The sequence below is a fragment of the Triturus cristatus genome, chromosome 8, assembly GCF_964204655.1.
Source record: "Triturus cristatus chromosome 8, aTriCri1.1, whole genome shotgun sequence".
Classification (NCBI taxonomy): Eukaryota; Metazoa; Chordata; class Amphibia; order Caudata; family Salamandridae; genus Triturus; species Triturus cristatus.
The window spans coordinates 1470884284-1470901199 of NC_140591.1; the positions used below are offsets into that span (position 1 = coordinate 1470884284).

Genomic DNA, 16916 nt, shown 5'->3' on the forward strand with positions numbered 1-16916 from the left:
GAATCCAGAAAGATCTTCAAGCTGCAAAACTACACCGACAGGTAAGAAACTATTCGTTTTGCAGCGTGAATCTTTCTGCATTCACTATGCTGTGCATAGACTTTGTAGCGGTTTTCCCAATTTCGTGGCGGCTGGGTGGTAGATGAGCGTTGGTCGTTGAAAATGTGTTGAAGCACCTTCTGTCCAACCTGTGCTTCCTTGTTCATCTGAATGTCCACGCAGTAGTGTTTCGTGAACGTGTGCACAGATGCCCAAGTTGCCGCGAGACATATGTCCTGGATGGGCGTGTTCGCCAGGAAGGCCACGGTGGCCCCCTTCTTCCTTGTGGAGTGCGCCTGAGGCCCCTCCGCTAGCTCCTGTCCAGCCTGTTTGTGGCAGAATTGAATAGTGAGGGCAATCCACCTAGCGATGGTGCCCTTAGTCACTGGCCTACCCATGAAGCTAGTAGCAAAGGACACAAACAGCTGCTTCGACTTCCTGAGTTCCTTGGTTCTCTCAATGTAGTGCATCACCGCTCTTCTTGCGTCGAGGGTGTGCAGGGCCTTTTCTGCGTTTGAACTCCGGTTTTGGAAGAAACTTGGTATCTGAATACTCTGATTCATGTGGAACGCCGACACCACCTTGGGCATGAAGTGTGGGTCCGTCCTCAGGACTATTCTGTCTTTGTGAATCTGAATGTAGGGTTCCTGTAGGGTTAGTGCCTGAAGCTCGCTCACTCTGCGTAGTGAGGTTATGGCCACCAGAAAGGCCGTTTTCATCGTCAACATCTGCAGTGTGGCCTTGTGAATGGGTTCAAACGGTGCCTTCATGAGCTCCGTCAGAACCACGTTCAGATTCCATGCCAGCGGCGGCAACCTTTTCGGGGGGGCCATCCTTTTGGCTCCTTCCATGAATCTCTTCACCACCTGCGAGGTGAAGAAACTTCCACCCTTTTCACCTCTGGTATAGGCCACGATCGCCGCTAGGTGTACCCTTAGGGAGCTCGAGCAGAGGTTACTCTTTAGAAGGTGTGTGAGGTACCTCAGTACTGTTGAGTCTCTTGTCATTCTGTTTTGCAGGCCCTTTTTCCTGCACCACACAGTGAATCTCTTCCATTTTGCGCTGTAGCATTTTCGTGTAGTTGGTTTCCTTGCCTCCCGTAGCACTCGCCTAGTGCTCGGAGGTAGTCTTAGGTGTGCGAACTCTAGGTCTTCAGGAGCCATGCCGCCAGGTTGAGGGTCTCTGGCTCTGGGTGCAGGACCTCTCCGTTTTGCATTGAGAGCAGGTCCTTCCTCCTCTCGAACCTGTATGGATTTCCTTGTGCCATTTCTTGAATTTGTGAGAACCATGTCTGCCTTGCCCACTGCGGAGCCACTAGGATCAGAGTCATGTTGCTGGTTCTGCACTTGTCGAGCACTCTGTGCAACAGGGGTATCGGTGGAAAGGCGTAGGCAAATGTCCTCGACCAGCTTATCCATAGGGCATTTCCCTTGGATTGCTGATCTGGTTGCCTGGACGCGAAGCTTTGGCATTTTGCATTTTGGCATGTTGCAAATAGGTCTATTCTGGGAGTTCCCCATCTCCGGAAGAGTTTCTCCGTTTCCTGGCCATTGAGCTCCCACTCGTGCGATGCCGAGGTCTGCCTGCTTAGCCAGTCTGCCTCCACATTGTCCTTCCCCGGTAGGTGAATTGCCAGTAGATCTATCCTGAGAGGTATGGCCCATCTCCAAATCTCCTGAGCTAGAGAGGAGAGAGGGAACGACTGTGTCCCCCCTTGTTTGTTGATGTAGAACATTGCCGTGGTGTTGTCTGTTTGAACCAACACCCTCTGGTTGTACAGGTGCCTCTGGAATGCCTTCAGGGCTAGCAGGATTGTTTTCAACTCGAGGTAGTTGATATGGCGAACCGCATCTGCTGGAGCCCACAGACCCCTCACTCTGAGGTTGTCCATGTGCGCTCCCCATCCCTTTTGCGATGCGTCCGTGGTAATGGTCATTGTTGGGATTGGTGGTGTCAGGCTTCTCCCTGCTGTCATGTTGTCTCTGTTCCACCAAGTTATCTCCTCCTGCACTGCGTGCGTAACAACCACTAGATCCTCCCAACCTCCGTTTGCTTGTGACCATTGCTGTTGAAGCCATTCCTGGAATGGTCTCATGTGCAGGCGTACATTCGGCACCAGCTGGATACACGACGCCATCATCCCCATCATCTTGCTCACTGCCCTCACTGTCAGAGCTCGCCCCTTCTGGTAGAGTCGCGTCTCCTTCAGTAGTGCATCTGTCCTCCTGTCGCTGGGCACTACTGTACTGTTGAGGGAGTTGATTTTCGCCCCCAGGAAAATCTTCACCTGCTCCGGTTCCAGCGATGACTTCCCCCAGTGGATCGAGAACCCCAGATTCGTGAGAGTGTCTGTTACGCGTTTTGCGTGCCTCTCGCACTTCTCGCGTGAGTTTGCCTTGACCAGCCAGTCGTCTAAGTAGGGGTAGACATGGATTCCCTGCCTTCGTAGGTGGTCCGCGACCGCCGACAGGCATTTTGTAAAGACCCTTGGTGCCGATTTTAATCCGAAGGCCAGGGTTGTGAACTGGTAGTGTTCCTGCTCGATGTTGAACCTTAGAAGGCCCTTGTGTCTTCTGTTTATTGGGATGTGCAGGTAGGCATCCTTGAGGTCCACGGTGACCATGAAGTCCCCGTCTCTTATTTGGGGCAGTACCTCCTGCAGCGAAGTCATTTTGAACTTCTGCGTTCTGATGAACTTGTTTAGGTAACGCAGGTCCAGGATGGGTCTGAGGTTTCCGTCTACTATCGGGACCCCGAAGTAGTTTGAGTAGACCCCTTTGTTGCGTTCTCTGCACGGCAATGCCTCTATGGCTCTCTTTTCTAGAAGTTTCCGTGTTTCTTCTCTGAGTAGTGCCAGTTCTTGGGCCGATCTCTGTCTTCCCTTTGGTTTCCTGTTTGGAGGTCTTTTCTCCAAATCTACGCAGTATCCGTACTGCATGATGTTCCGTATCCACTTGTCTGTGGTTATACGCCGCCACTCCTGAAGGTAGAACCTCAGTCTTCCGCCTACTGGTGTTGTATGCTCGTAGGCTTTTGAATATTCTCTTCCCCCTGATGTTAATTTTTTGCGCCTCACCCTTGGGGGCATGACGAGGGTAGGCGTCCTCTTGCGTGCTGAGTCACTTTGATGAGGGCTGTTCCCCCCTCTCCTCCTTTGGCCACGTCCGTTCCCTCTCCCGCGAAAGGACTGGCCCCGAGGTTGGTACTGCCAGTTTTGCTTCTGTTGACCTTGTCCGTGACTTTCACCCTGCTGACCCTGCTGGAACGTCTGGTGCGACGGCCCCTGCTGGCTTCCTCCCCTACCGTAGGGTCTCCTCGAGGGATTGCCTCGCCTCATTCCCCTCAGCTGTAGGGCCCCCATGGACCTCGCCGTTTCGTTTTCTTTTTTCAGCTGGGTGAACTTCTCGTCCACTGTTGCTCCGAACAGTGTCTCTCCGTTGAAGGGGGTGCCAAGGATGTTGTTCTGCACCTCCGGTTTGAATCCCGAGATTCTTAGCCATGCATGCCTTCTCTCGGTGACCCCTATGGCCATGAGTCTTGCTGAAGTCTCTGCCCCGTCCAACGCCGTCTTTATACAGGAGTTGGCGATGTTCTTGCCTTCGGCTATCAGGTGTGAGGCTCTCTGGCGGTATTCTTCGGGGAGGTGCTTTACTAGCTCCCCCATCTCGTCCCAGTGCTGGTACTGGTGTCTATTGAGGAGTGCATTGGAATTCGCCATGCGCCAGTGCATTGCGGCGTTCCTCTCGACCTTTCTTCCTGTGAGGTCTATCCTCCTGCTCTCCTTATCAGGTGGTGGGCCCGAAGTTGCTGGTACGTTGGCCCTTCTCCTGGCCGTGGAAGCTATGATGGAGTCGGCGGTCACGCTACCCTTGATGTAAGGGGGGTCCAGGGAAGAGTGCTTATATTTCTTCTCTGTCCTGGGCGTGATCGACCGGCAGGTCGCTGGTTCCTTGAAGGCTTCTCTCCCCTGATTCATCACACTTTGTAGCATGGGGAGGAACTGGCTCCTTGTCTGGATGGGGAGCAGGGTCTCGAGGAGAAAATCGGCTTTCGGCTTCTCCTCGTCGAGTTTGGCGCCGAAGGCTGTCGCTGCGCTCCTGACCACCATATTGTACACCCCGATGTCGTCGGGTGGCGAAGGCCTCGAAGGGTACGTGTCCACGGGCTCCTCCGGGTTTCCGGTGTCGAGATCCTGCCATTCGATGTCGTGGCTGGTAGATGGCGCCGAGTCGTAGAACGACTGTTGGTCTTCTTCCTCGGCTTCTCCGTCATAATAGGTCTCGTCTTCCTCTTCGAGATCCCTTGTTAGGCCCTCGGTGTCGAATTCGTCCTCGACCTCGACGACGTCCGCCGATGAAACCGTTGGAATCTTGAATTCCTTCATCTTGGCGTCGAACTCCTTCTTCCTTTGAAGGATGTTCTCCATTTCGGCCTCGAGCCGCCTCTTCTTTTTCTCCATCTCGGAGATGCTTTCGGCGTCGACCGCGGGTCTTTTCGATGAAACTTGCGTCGACGTCGACCGTTCTTTCAGCGTCGATCGGCCCGTTTCCTGGGTTGTCTTCGACGACCCTTGCTTTTCGGCGTCTTTCGGCACCAGGGAGTCCTTTTCTAAGGATCCGCTCGGCCTCTTGTCCATGGTTCCCCCTTTGGTCGTCGAAGTTTTCGGCGCCGGGGCTCCCTTCGTGGACTTAGACTCTGATTTTCTCGAGTCACCCTCGTGTTTTCGAGGTACTTTCTGTTTTGCGCTCGACGATTCTCTTACCTCGTCTTCTTTTTTCTTGTCGGTCTCTACGACCGTGAAGTTTTCGGCTGTCTCGGCGACGTTGTCCTCGTCGTCCGTGGAGAGGCCCAGATCGTAGAGCGACGGGGCCTTACCCTTGCCATCCATGCTGGCGTTGGCTCTTCTCTGCCGATCTCTCACCCTGAGCGTCTTCGGCGCGAAGGCTGAGCAGGCGTTGCAGTCCTTACTCTGGTGTTCGACCGGTAGGCAGAGGTTGCAGACCGGATGCTGGTCCTTCTGCGCGAACTTGTGGTGGCAGTTTGGGCAGAACTTGAATGGCGTCTTGTCCATTGCGCTCAGGGCCTCTGAGTGCGTATTCTCCAAGGTCGTCGAAGAAAAAGGGCGCTGAACCTCCTTTCTTCGCGCTCCTGATGAAATCTTCCTGTGATATCCTCTAGTATTTATCGACGAAACTCGCTTTTCTTTCTTCTTCCTTCGAGTGTAATTCTGGAGCTTCCCGATGACGATCCAGACCCAACGGCGGAAAAAAGAATCTGAAGATGGCGCCCCAAAGGTGGGACTTCCGCAGGAAGCACGACGACGTCACGGGAGGTGCACCAAATGGTGGGTCGTCGCCGCCCACCTGGGCTACAAAAAAAAAAAAAAAAAAAAAAAAAAAAAGAAAAGACTACGAATCCGGACCCAACCACAAGATCGCGGAATAATGCACAGCATAGTGAATCCAGAAAGATTCACGCTGCAAAACAAGAAGGCGAGCAAGGTATGTTGACTTTTGTTTTTAATATAATCTGCTTCGCGGTTAGTGTGTCAAATTTTGAATGAAATTCTTGTCTTAAAGGGAAGCAAATGAGCTGCTGAAGTATTGGAAAGTGGTGATCAGACTAACTCATGAATGAAACGAGTCGTACAACAGAGAATAACTTGAGAGGAACGAAGCATGACTACCACCATAATGCTGCTGCCAGAGTCCAGACGCAAGATGAACACAGCACGTGCTGCTCACTTCAGCTTGATAGGAGTTAATAAAGCCTTGATGTCTTTCAAGAGTGAAGGTGGAAGACAGCCGGTGGAGCAAAACTACTGATGTGGGGCACGAGGAAGAAGGTGGTGTCAACCCCAGGGATTTAGCCAATGAGGCAAATAAAGAAAACTCACCGATATTGAGTTCATTTAGTAGCATGGGCTTCAATGTATTTCTGTAGAATTATCATTTTTTTCCCCATGTTTAATATCAGGAGGTGGTCCTAGATCAATTGGGCTTTCAAGAGGTAGGATCGAAGTAGGAGGATGTCATTTAAGGAAGATGTTTTATAGTAAAGTTGCTTATCATCCACATATTAATTAATGGAAATTCGTACTTGCTCAATTAATGACCTAAGTGGTTTGAGGTACAAGTTGAACTCTTCTGATGACAGTATTGAAACCTAACATCACAAGGGATTGCCTCCCTTCCAGGTGTGATTTCTCATCTTCGCCAACCTATATAGATTAAATACAAAAGAAGAGAATTGAAGGCGAGACCTTGAATGCCCATGCAGAGTTCATGCATTCATAGCAGCCTACCGTAGGCAACTGTGTCAAACGTCACTGAAAAGACGGGAAGTAAGATTAAGGATGAGTTACCCTCTTCCACATATAATGTACGCCATCCAAGATCACGGACACAAGGCACTCCACAAGACCGGCCCAGCCTACCTCAAAAGACGGCTCTACTTCTACATCCCCAACCGCCAGCTACGCTCCGCCGACCTCTCACTAGCCACCGTCCCGCGCATCCGAAGAACAACCACCGGCGGGAGATCCTTCTCCCACCTCGCCGCCAAGACCTGGAACACCCTCCCACTGAGCCTCCGACAGACCCAAGACCTGCTGACCTTCAGGAGGATGCTCAAGACCTGGCTGTTCGATCAGTAGCCACCCCCCCCCCCCCCCCCCCAGCGCCTTGAGACCCTCCCGGGTATGTAATGCGCTTTACAAATGACTGATTTATTGATTGAAGATTTGTAGCAGCAACCTCAGACTTCAAGATTTGACCAGAAGAAGTCCTTGAGGCTCTCTACTGTACTCACAGGTCAATAGTACATGTTGGATTCAAGACAAGAGAGAGGAAGCGAGAAGGAAAGAATGTGTCACATCCAGTGAGTTTTGTTGTGTGTGTATTAATTTATTTAGCACAGGTTGAGTCAGGAAGCTACCTTATTCCACAGCATGTCTTAAACAAGGCTGATAAAAGGTCCCATGGAGATTAACTTGCCAACATATGTAAAATCCAACAAGGGAGAAGTGCCACTGTAAATTCCAAATATCTTATGAGACCATTTGGTCTGTCTACCAGAGGAAAGCCCATTTTTAATAACGACCAAGGAACTAAAACGAGGCGAGGCACGCAAGGAGCCATCTAGGGGAGGAGTTTCCTAAATGAGAATCATTCATTATTTCTTGGATACACTCAACAAACCAGATTGAAAGCTCTAGATTATAGAGCCCACTAGAGAGTTCATTTTGTAATCACACAGCCATGCCCCAATGTTTACATTTCCACTTTTTTTTACAAAGCAAGCCTAGCAAAAATCTGTAAAAATACAAATGTTCAGCAAAGAATTTAAAAAATGAATACATAAAAGAGTAATAAAAAGTACCAAAGTCTATTTGTGACTGGTGTATTAATTGCAAACATGCGTACGACGGCCAGAGTCGCTACAGGAATACGAACCTTGTAGGAGTAGACCACCTTGCATGTTAGTGGATAGTTTCGCAGAGTGCCAGAAGGGCTGGAACTACTGTCATCGTATGCATCCATACTGTCCTCAAAGTCTTCCCCTTCTTCTCGCTCTATGTCGGTGATAACCTGTCAATGAAATATGCAAAAAAAAAAGTCAGACCAATCGTAATATTCTGTAATTCAATGAATTGGTAAAACTTTGCAATTTAATGACAATAAGATTAAAAGCACGGAGGAATTCCATGAGGAAATTCCAGGTTACCAAAATTAAAGCTACCCACCAGAATTTCCTCGTGGAATTCCTGCTATTATGAGTTAATCCCCACAGAATGGGGAATTGCTATGCAGACCCGCTGGCCGGAACACACTTTTTCCAGCAGACTACTTCTCTCTTTCTAGCAGATTACTGAGCTGGACTATGAGGCTCTTTGGTATGAAAGACAATCTCAAAGAGACTTGAAGTCTCTTATTACCGGATTTAGTATCTTGAATCAGACTTGAAGTTGTGTGAGATAGATGCACATACTAGAGAGTCCACACCAGTGGTACAGATAGCTATATAAGTTCCAAATCAAAAGACATTTTGCAGTACATAAAGGAGTACTCATGTAATGTTCTTTTTCCTACTCTTACAATGCTTTGTGAATTGGCTTCAAGATATCTAAAATTGGAATATTCAGGAAACATTCATATGCAGTTCACACCCATAGAAAGGAAGGAGTTCTTTTGAACCTTGACTGATCGGGAGTTGATGGCTTTGGGGCCAATTCACAAAAGCAGGTATGAGTATGGAAAAGCTTAGCCCTGTAGTACTTCTTCCCATACTCATAAATACTTTAATAAGTCACCCCAACGTATTTGTACAAGCAGATGTCAGGCTGTGTCCATGTTTACAGGATGCAAGTGGGCAAGGAGAAGGTCCTAACAGGGGCAGAACCCACCTACGCGTGTAAGAAGAGGTTTAAGAATGCCTGTCTTGTCTAAAATCAAAAGGCACCGTGTCTGCATTTCTTTACTTGGACTGCGACTTCATCAGGGGCCTTATTTTGACAAAGGAGCAGATCGTCCTTTCAAGTTTAGGCAATTTGCAACCTTGGCATGTTTGGAGGGTGTTCAATTAAAAGGTTTCAGCACCTTGAGAATTAGCTACAAAAAGTTACAAAGCTTTAGTTTTCTGTTCATTTTAGAAACCTAATTAATGTTTGCACAACAGGTTTCATTTCAAGTAACTTGCATAATGCACAACAGACTCTGGTAGCAGAAGACAGCTAATTCCAACTCCCATCCCAGCTGCCCTTTCCGTGCACTGACGCGAACCTTCACCACATACTTAAATAAGGGAAAGGACCTAAAGAAAGCAATGAATTCTCTGCCCTCGAATCAAAGCACTGGGAGCAGCTCAGAGACTCTGAGCAACGACCCCTCCAACCGAAGACTCGGGAAGAAATAAAGATCTGGCACTGAACAGATCTGCGCCCTGGTCGCCCAAAGGTTAATTTGAGCCTGGATTTGCATAGCTCAGCAAAAATACGCCATTTGGCATCACCAGACTTAACTGAGGTGTTTGCATTCGTGAATGTATTGATTGTTGTCTTTTTTTTTTGCGTCAGTGGTACATGAGACCTCTCCGAGGCCCTGCCACAACCACACACAGAGGGTGCCGAATCACCTCCTATTGGTTGACTGGAGCCCTCAAGCTGACCAATGGCAGCTAATAAACCTATGTAGTTATGTTTTTTGCATCCAATTCCAATACTTGTATTTTGTTTTATATTATCAATGGAGGACTACAAACACCAGGATGCAAAGGAAATACAACACTGGACCAGTTACTCACACCAGACAAGGAACAGCTCAGGATAAATCCTTATCTGCATTAATTCTGCTCATTTGAAAAATATTTACTATTCCACAGTGCATTTATAGACTGATGCACTAATCTAGCTGGAGGTCAATGAAAAGCTGTAAAAAGCAATAGGCTGATATACAAACTACGTCAGATAATGGGAAACAGCGATGTCAGAGAATGGGAAACAGCGATAGCAGAGACGCTGGTGGTTGCTGTGGGAATCACCAGCAGTTGGTGGTGCTGCAGTGACCGTCAGAAAAAACCCCACGGGCCATGGTTTTTCAAATTAACATTCATTTGACCTTGCTGGCCTCCTGCATCTGACTGGTCCATCCTTGTTTATGGTACATGTGTTCTTGGGGAGGACTCCAGACTATGAAAATATTAGGCAGGTGCCTAGGGCGTTGTCAGTTTGACCCTGCAAGCAGTAAATGTGCCCTCAAGTGTAGCAGAGGGGTAACAGGGCACGTGGGCTAGGGCAGCAGTTTTCCTTGCACCCGCGTTGTATTCTGAAGACACTTCAGTGATAGCTTGTTACTACTGCAAATTTTTATTTTTTTTAAATGTGTTAACTGGATTAAAAAAGTATTCTAAAAGGTAATGTTTTTCCTGACTTGTTGGTCAACACCCAGTGCACGTTACTTACCTTTGATAACGCTCTTTCTGATAAACAGTCTCTCTGACTGCAGATTCCTTACCTTTAGAATATCCCCGGGCACCAGACTTGATCTGGAAAAATTGAACAGCAGTACTTTCATGCGCATTTAGGTGACGCTGTGCGACTCCGCGTTGACTTAATTTTTCCTCGGAAGGGACAAGGTAACCACATATAAGCACCATGCCTACATATCAACGTTCATTTTTTTTTATCAACTCTGTCTGCACCCTCGAATGCAGAGCCAAACAACAATCAGAGGTACCACTGAGCTGATCCCGAATTTGGGACCTTTTTGGATGGGGAAAAAAAGAACATTCTACGGAACAGGGAGGACAGTAAGGTCTCTGGAGTTAGCTAGAGTATCCACCAAAATTAGAGATACCAAAGATAAGTAACTTGTTCTTTTGATGGATACTAATAAGCACAGATTCCTCACCTTTAGGGTAAATACTATTCTGGTGTTGGTACGTGCCTGGTTATGGCTCCAAATGAACAGATGAGGCTGGGTATGGAACTGAAGGAGGTAACCTGAATGGAGGCCACTGCGCTTCCATGGGCCCGAAGGCAACCCAAGATGGAGTCAGAAATCAACCAAAACTTTGCAGCAAGGCCTCCTTGAAGGCCTTGATCTACTGCAGAGTCGAAAATAGCCCAGAGAACTCCGATGAGTTGGGAATAGCCGAGGAATTGGTTCTGTGGCTGAAGAACTCAAAGGGGTGCGACTGACATTTTGAGGCCCTCTGTACTTTTCTCTGGAGTCAGAGTGGCAGTTTGGGGTCGAGTCCCGCTTTGATTTCTTATGCTTGTACTTGGACATGCACTTACAAGAGGACTTCAAGTGCAAAGATGAATAGTCGTGGGAACGGCCTTGAGACAGAGACAGAGTCTGCGCTTGTGACATGGAATGTGAGTGGAACTTACGTGAAGGCCTCTTCTTATTGTGCATACTTATTGCCGGACTTGTGACCTGACCCAGACGTCAATTGACCGATATTGAATATGCTACTTACCAGTATGCATCTGTTCTTGGCATGTAGGGCTGCTGACATTCATATCTGTGCATAGATCGCCGCCTAGTGTTGGGTCCGGATGTTTGCACGTTGTTGTCCTGGAAGAGTCTTCGAAGTATCCTGGGATAGGTGACTCCTCCCCTGGACTACAGTGCGCATGGGCATCCTCTCCATCCTCAGATTGTTTTTCGCCATTGTGGCAGTGATGGAGTAGATATAGAAAGTGATGACCATGCTTACAGTAATTCTGAGAGCTGCAGCTGCTACAGGCGCCGGGGAGGAGGGAGGGCGATATGAATGTCAGCAGCCCTACATGCCAAGAACAGATGCATACTGGTAAGTAGCATATTCAGTTCGAGGCATGTGGGCTGCTGAATTCATATCTGTGCATAGAATGTATAGCAGTGCCCTCTATTAGCGGTGGCTACCAGTGCCAGCTGCAGCGGTCTGAAAAAGAGTTTTGAGAACAGCCTGTCCTACAGCTGCCTGCTGTTTTGATTGCACATCTACACAATAGTGTTTGGTAAATGTATGTGTAGTGGACCAGGTGGCTGCTCTACATATGTCATGCAAAGGAATGTTTCCTAGGAAAGCCATTGAGGCCCCTAACTTACGTGTTGAGTGGGCTCGTGGGGGAATCGTTAAAGTGCGTTTAGCCTTTTGATAGCAAATTTGAATACATTTAACGATCCATCTGGCTATTCCTGCTTTGGAGATAGCGTTACCTTTGTGGTGTGGGGCAAAGGCAACGAAAAGTTGTTGTGTTTTCCTAAAGGGTTTGGTCCTGTCGATATAATACATGAGGGCCCTTTTGACATATAGTGTATGGAGTGCCCTTTCTGCGACAGTTTGTGGGTTTTGGAAGAAAACGGGCAGTTCAATGGTTTGATTCATGTGGAACTGCGATACCACCTTTGGCATGAATTTGGGGTTGGTACGTAGCACGACCCTGTTGGCGTGAACCTGTATAAATGGCTCTTGAACGGTTAGTGCCTGGAGTTCACTAACTCTTCTCAAAGAAGTGATCGCTACTAGGAAAGCTACTTTCCAGGTAAGGAATTGAATCTTGCATGAGTGTAGAGGTTCAAAGGGTGGACCCATCAGGCGTGTGAGGACCAAGTTGAGGTTCCACATCGGAGCCGGTGGGTGGCTTGGTGGAATGACTCGTTTGAGTCCTTCCAAGAATGCTTTGATGGCAGGCACTCTGAATAGAGAGAGGTGCTGCCTGGTCTGCAGATAGGCTGATATTGCGGTCAAATGGACACGTATAGAGGTGTACGCCAGATTGCATCGGTATAGGTGTAATAGGTAACAAATAATGTTTTGGATGGATGCATCTAGCGGGTTAATGTCATTATTATTGCAATAAATGACAAACCTCTTCCATTTGGCTGCATAGCAAGCTCTGGTAGTGGGTCGCCTGGCCTCCTTAATGATGTCCATCTAGTCAGGTGGCAGGTTGAGGTAGCCAAACTCTAGGACTTCAGGAGCCAGATTGCCAGGTTCAGCTGTTGCGGATCTGGGTGCTGAATCTCTCCATGGTTCTGCGTTAAATGCTCGGGTTTGATCCGCAGCCTTTGATGCGGCACCACGGAAAGTTCGAGAAAGGTGGTGTACCACGGCTGGCGTGCCCACGTTGGAGCAACCAGGACGAGCGTCAGTGAGTGTTGACGCAGTTTGCGTGCCACCAGCGGTATCAGTGGTGCCGGGGGAAAAGCGTACGCAAATCTGCCCGACCAGTTCATCCATATCGCATTGCCCTGCGACTGCGGATGTGGGAACCTGGCGGCAAAGCTTTGGCATTTTGCGTTTTCGCTTGTCGCGAATAGGTCTATCTCTGGATGACCCCACTGCTGGAAGTACGGTTGGAGTACTGATGGGTGTAACTCCCACTCGTGCATCTGGTGGCTGTGTCTGCTGAGCAGATCCGCCATCTGGTTGTCCTTGCCGGGGAGGTGTTCTGCCATGAGGAACATGTTCCTTTGAATGGCCCACTTCCACATGCTCTGAGCCAGATGAGACAACTGTGGAGAGTGTGTTCCTCCCTGCTTCTGTATGTAGTACATGGCAGTCATGTTGTCCGTCCGGATCAACACGACTTTGTTGCACAAGTGTACTTTGAAAGCTTTCATAGCGAGGAAGATTGCCATCAGCTCTAGAAGGTTGATGTGCATCTTCTTTTGTTGTTGTGTCCATAGTCCCTGCACTGTGTAATGGAGTACATGAGCTCCCCATCCCTGGAGAGATGCGTCCGCCGTCAGTATTATCTGTGGGACAGGCTCTTGGAACGGTCGGCCCTTGCAAAGGTTTTGTGGATTCCACCAATGCAGAGAGTTGTATGCCCGACCGCTCACCAACACTAGGTCCTTCAACTGTCCTTGAGCCTGATTCCACTGACGTGCTAAGCACTCCTGAAGCGGGCGCATATGTAGTCTCGCGTGGGGGACTATGAAGATGCAGGAGGCCATCATGCCTATCAACTGCATGAACACTCGCGCGGGAAGGGAGTGTTGTGGTTTGAACTTTGAAATCAGCATTTGCATGCTGTTGATTCTCACCAAATTTGGCTGAGCTGTGGCCGCCAGAGTGTCTATAGTCGCACCTAGGTACTGTTGTACGTGTGCGGGCTGTAGATGGGATTTTGGGTAATTTAGTGAGAACCCCAGACTGTGAAGGAGGTGAATGGTGCGGGACATGTGGCTGGCACATTGCTGGACTGACTTCGCTTGAACGAGCCAGTCGTCCAGGTAAGGGTAGACGTGTATGTGCTGCCTCCGTAGATGTGCCGCCACAGTAGCTAGGCACTTTGTAAACACCCTTGGTGCCGTTGTCACGCCGAAGGGAAGGACTTTGAATTGGTAGTGCTGCCCTTGAACAGTGAACCTGAGGTATTTTTTGTGTGATGGGTGAATGGGTATGTGGAAATACGCATCCTTGAGGTCCAGTGTGGCTAGAAAGTCTCCCTGCTTGAGCAGCGGGAGGACTTGCTGGAGAGTGAGCATGTGAAAATGCTCGGAAAGAATGTATCTGTTTAGGGGTCTCAGGTCTAATATAGGTCTGAGTGACCCGTCCTTCTTCGGTATTAAAAAGTACAGGGAGTACACCCCCGTACCTTGCTCGTGGACGGGTACGACCTCTATTGCGCCTTTTAGAAGCATACTTTGCACCTCCTGCTGTAAGAGCGTTAAGTGCTCTGAGGACATAGGACGGTTTTTTGGAGGTATTGTAGGTGGAGTGGAGGTTAGTTCTAGACAGTAACCGTATTTGACAATATCTTTGACCCACCTGTCCGTGGTGATGGAGTTCCACGTGGACAGGAACCTTTGTAGCCTTCCCCCGACATGTGTTATGTGGTCGGGAGGAAGGGAGAGGGCGTCACTGCTTGTTCTTGGGGGGAGGACCTGGTGTTGCCGTAGCCGCGTCCTCTGCCCTTTGTACTGGAGCCACGATATCCACCCCGGGTGTTTTTATCGTAGGTGGTTTGTGTATTGCCCTTGTTGTATGTTTGCTGTGACCCCTGTCCTCTACCTGCTCCTCTATTTCCGGGGCGACGAAAGGAGCCGCTCCGAAAGGACTGAGTCTGGAGAGCCCCCATGGACTTTGCAGTGTCCGTGTCCTTCTTTATTTTCTCTAGGGTGGTGTCAACCTCCGGGCCGAATAAATAGTCGGGGTTGACAGGCTGGTTGAGTATGTTGTTTTGCACCTCAGGTTTGAATCCGGAGATTCGTAACCAGGCATGTCGTCGCAGCAGGACGCTAGTGTTTATGGCCCTGGCAGCTGTGTCTGCGGCATCCAGTGCGCACTTGATGGATGCGTTTGTGAGGAGCTGTCCCTCCCTGATGAGGATCTCTGCACCTTCTCTGAATTGGTCAGGGAGATGTTGGATTAGTTGCTCTAATGTGTCGTAGTGCGCTCTATCGTAGCGAGCGAGGAGTGCTTGAGTATTGGCAATGCGCCATATGTTGGCTGCCTGGGCGGCAACCCGTTTCCCAGAGGTCTCTAACACCTTGGACTCTTTGTCCGGGGGAGGAGCGTCACCTGTTGTTTGGGAGTGTGCCCTCTTGCGAGCATTCGCAACGACAATGGAATCCAGAGGTAATTGGCCTCTGATGTAAGTAGGGTCCCCAGGCGCTGATCTGTATTTTTTGTCGATCCTGGGGTTTATCACTCTTGCCCTGGTGGGTTCCTTGAAGATGTCCTTTGCTGGTTTGAGGACACCCTTCAACATGGGTAGAGTTTTTATATTCCTTTCTGAGGATGCAAAAGTATCCATAAGAAAGTCGTCCTCGACGGTGTCCGAGTGAAGTTGCACCCCATGATTGGCCGCAGCACGTTCAATTAGAGCGTTGAACGCTGCCGTGTCCTCTGTGGGAGATGTTTTTGCTCCATAGAGTTGCGGGTCTTGTGCATCCATAGGTGCACCTGGGTCCACAGGGTCATCCCAAGTTTGATCAGGGTCCTGTTGGCCGTCAGGGTCCATGTCTCCGGGGTAGGGGACTTGGTCACCCATGTAGTCCACCAACGCATCCGTGTCGGAGTGTGTGGGAGAGAAGGATTGTGGATCCTGGTAGGGTGAGTGGAAAGGTTCGTAAAGAACTGGTTCTGTAGCCACAGGCAGCTTTCGTTTAAGTGGAATCCTGAAGGAGTCCAAAGCCGGCTCCGAAGTTATTTTCCGTTTGTGGATAATCATCCTGCCGGTGTCGGCGTCGATTAGATGCGATGGAGACGTCTCCGCAGAGCGTTCGGCAGGCGTGATCGTGGTATGGGTCACCCGTGTCCTGATTTGGAACATTTTCGGGGCCGTGGATGGTGGCAGGCCAAAAGTAATGTTGGCTGGTGTCGAAGAGGCTGCTGGAGCTTTAATTGGTTCGGAGCCCGACGTGTCCTGGAGGACCATTTTGTTTTTGGTGCTTTGCGCAGCAATGGGTCACGTCTGGAGCGCCCTCGAGTCTTTTGCACCGACCGGTTCTGTTGAGGCGGTCGTAGATTTTTTCGGCGCCGGTGGGTCATCGAGTCGAGGGGCGGGAATGGCCGTCGACTTCTTCGATGAGTGTGGCTTTGGCGTCGCCGTGGAAGCGGTGTGAGACGCAGCAGGCTGTTTGACCTTTGGGGTCGGAGTCGATTGCGTCGGTGCCGGGAGCCGAGCAGGTTTGGTGGTACCGAAGGCCTTCTTCCTTATGTCGACTCCGACGTCGGCCACTTCGAGTTCGGCACCGAAGTCTCGTTTGGTGCGCTCGGTGCCGATGTGTTTTGCTGGCGTCGAAGGTGTGGAGGGCCTCGATCCGACCAGCACCACTTTCGGTTTCGGTTTCAATTGAACCAATACAGCTTTCGGTTTCGAAGAAGGGAAACCAGCCGTTTTGGGCATTAATGGCTGCCGCTGAATGTCCGAGGCCGGGCCCGAGGGCGGGGCCGAAGAACTGCGGGATAGGTCTTGGGTAAGGCCCGAAGGCGATCCCTCGACCGGAGCCATAGACTGTTGCACTGGGCTTTCTTCAGTCTGAACGGGTAGGCCTTGCTCATCACCGGAGCTACTCTCTTCGGCCCCTAAGGCCTCATTGTAGTCTCCTACCTCGGTGTCGTCTTCATCTCTGCGAAAGAGTGTTTCGTCGACGTCTTCCGATCCGGAGTCATGTTCGGAAACGGGACTGGAGGGTAGGTTCTCCACTTCTTCGACATCTTCGGTCTCGGCGTTGAAGATGTCGGCCGGGGCCGGTGCCGCTTGCTGCGCCTCGAGTCTCGCCGCTCGTCGATTCCGTAGAGTCTTCTTGGATCGAAATCTGGCACAGGCCATGCATGTAGATTCGTCGTGATCCGGTGAAAGGCATTTGTTGCACACCGGATGGACGTCGACGTGGGGATATTTCGCATTGCATACCGGACACCTCTTGAATGGT

General features: G+C 49.8%; 1 protein-coding gene across 4 annotated transcripts in view; it reads right to left on the minus strand.

The window, feature by feature from the left end:
- Positions 1 to 16916, minus strand: part of FCHSD2 (FCH and double SH3 domains 2) — a 490271-nt gene that overhangs the window by 35209 nt on the left and 438146 nt on the right. For all 4 annotated transcript variants that reach the window (XM_085623302.1, XM_085623300.1, XM_085623301.1 and 1 more), the window contains one exon: positions 7494 to 7628. In XM_085623302.1, the coding sequence (XP_085479428.1) occupies positions 7494 to 7628 (135 nt within the window). The remainder of the gene's footprint in view (positions 1 to 7493; positions 7629 to 16916) is intronic.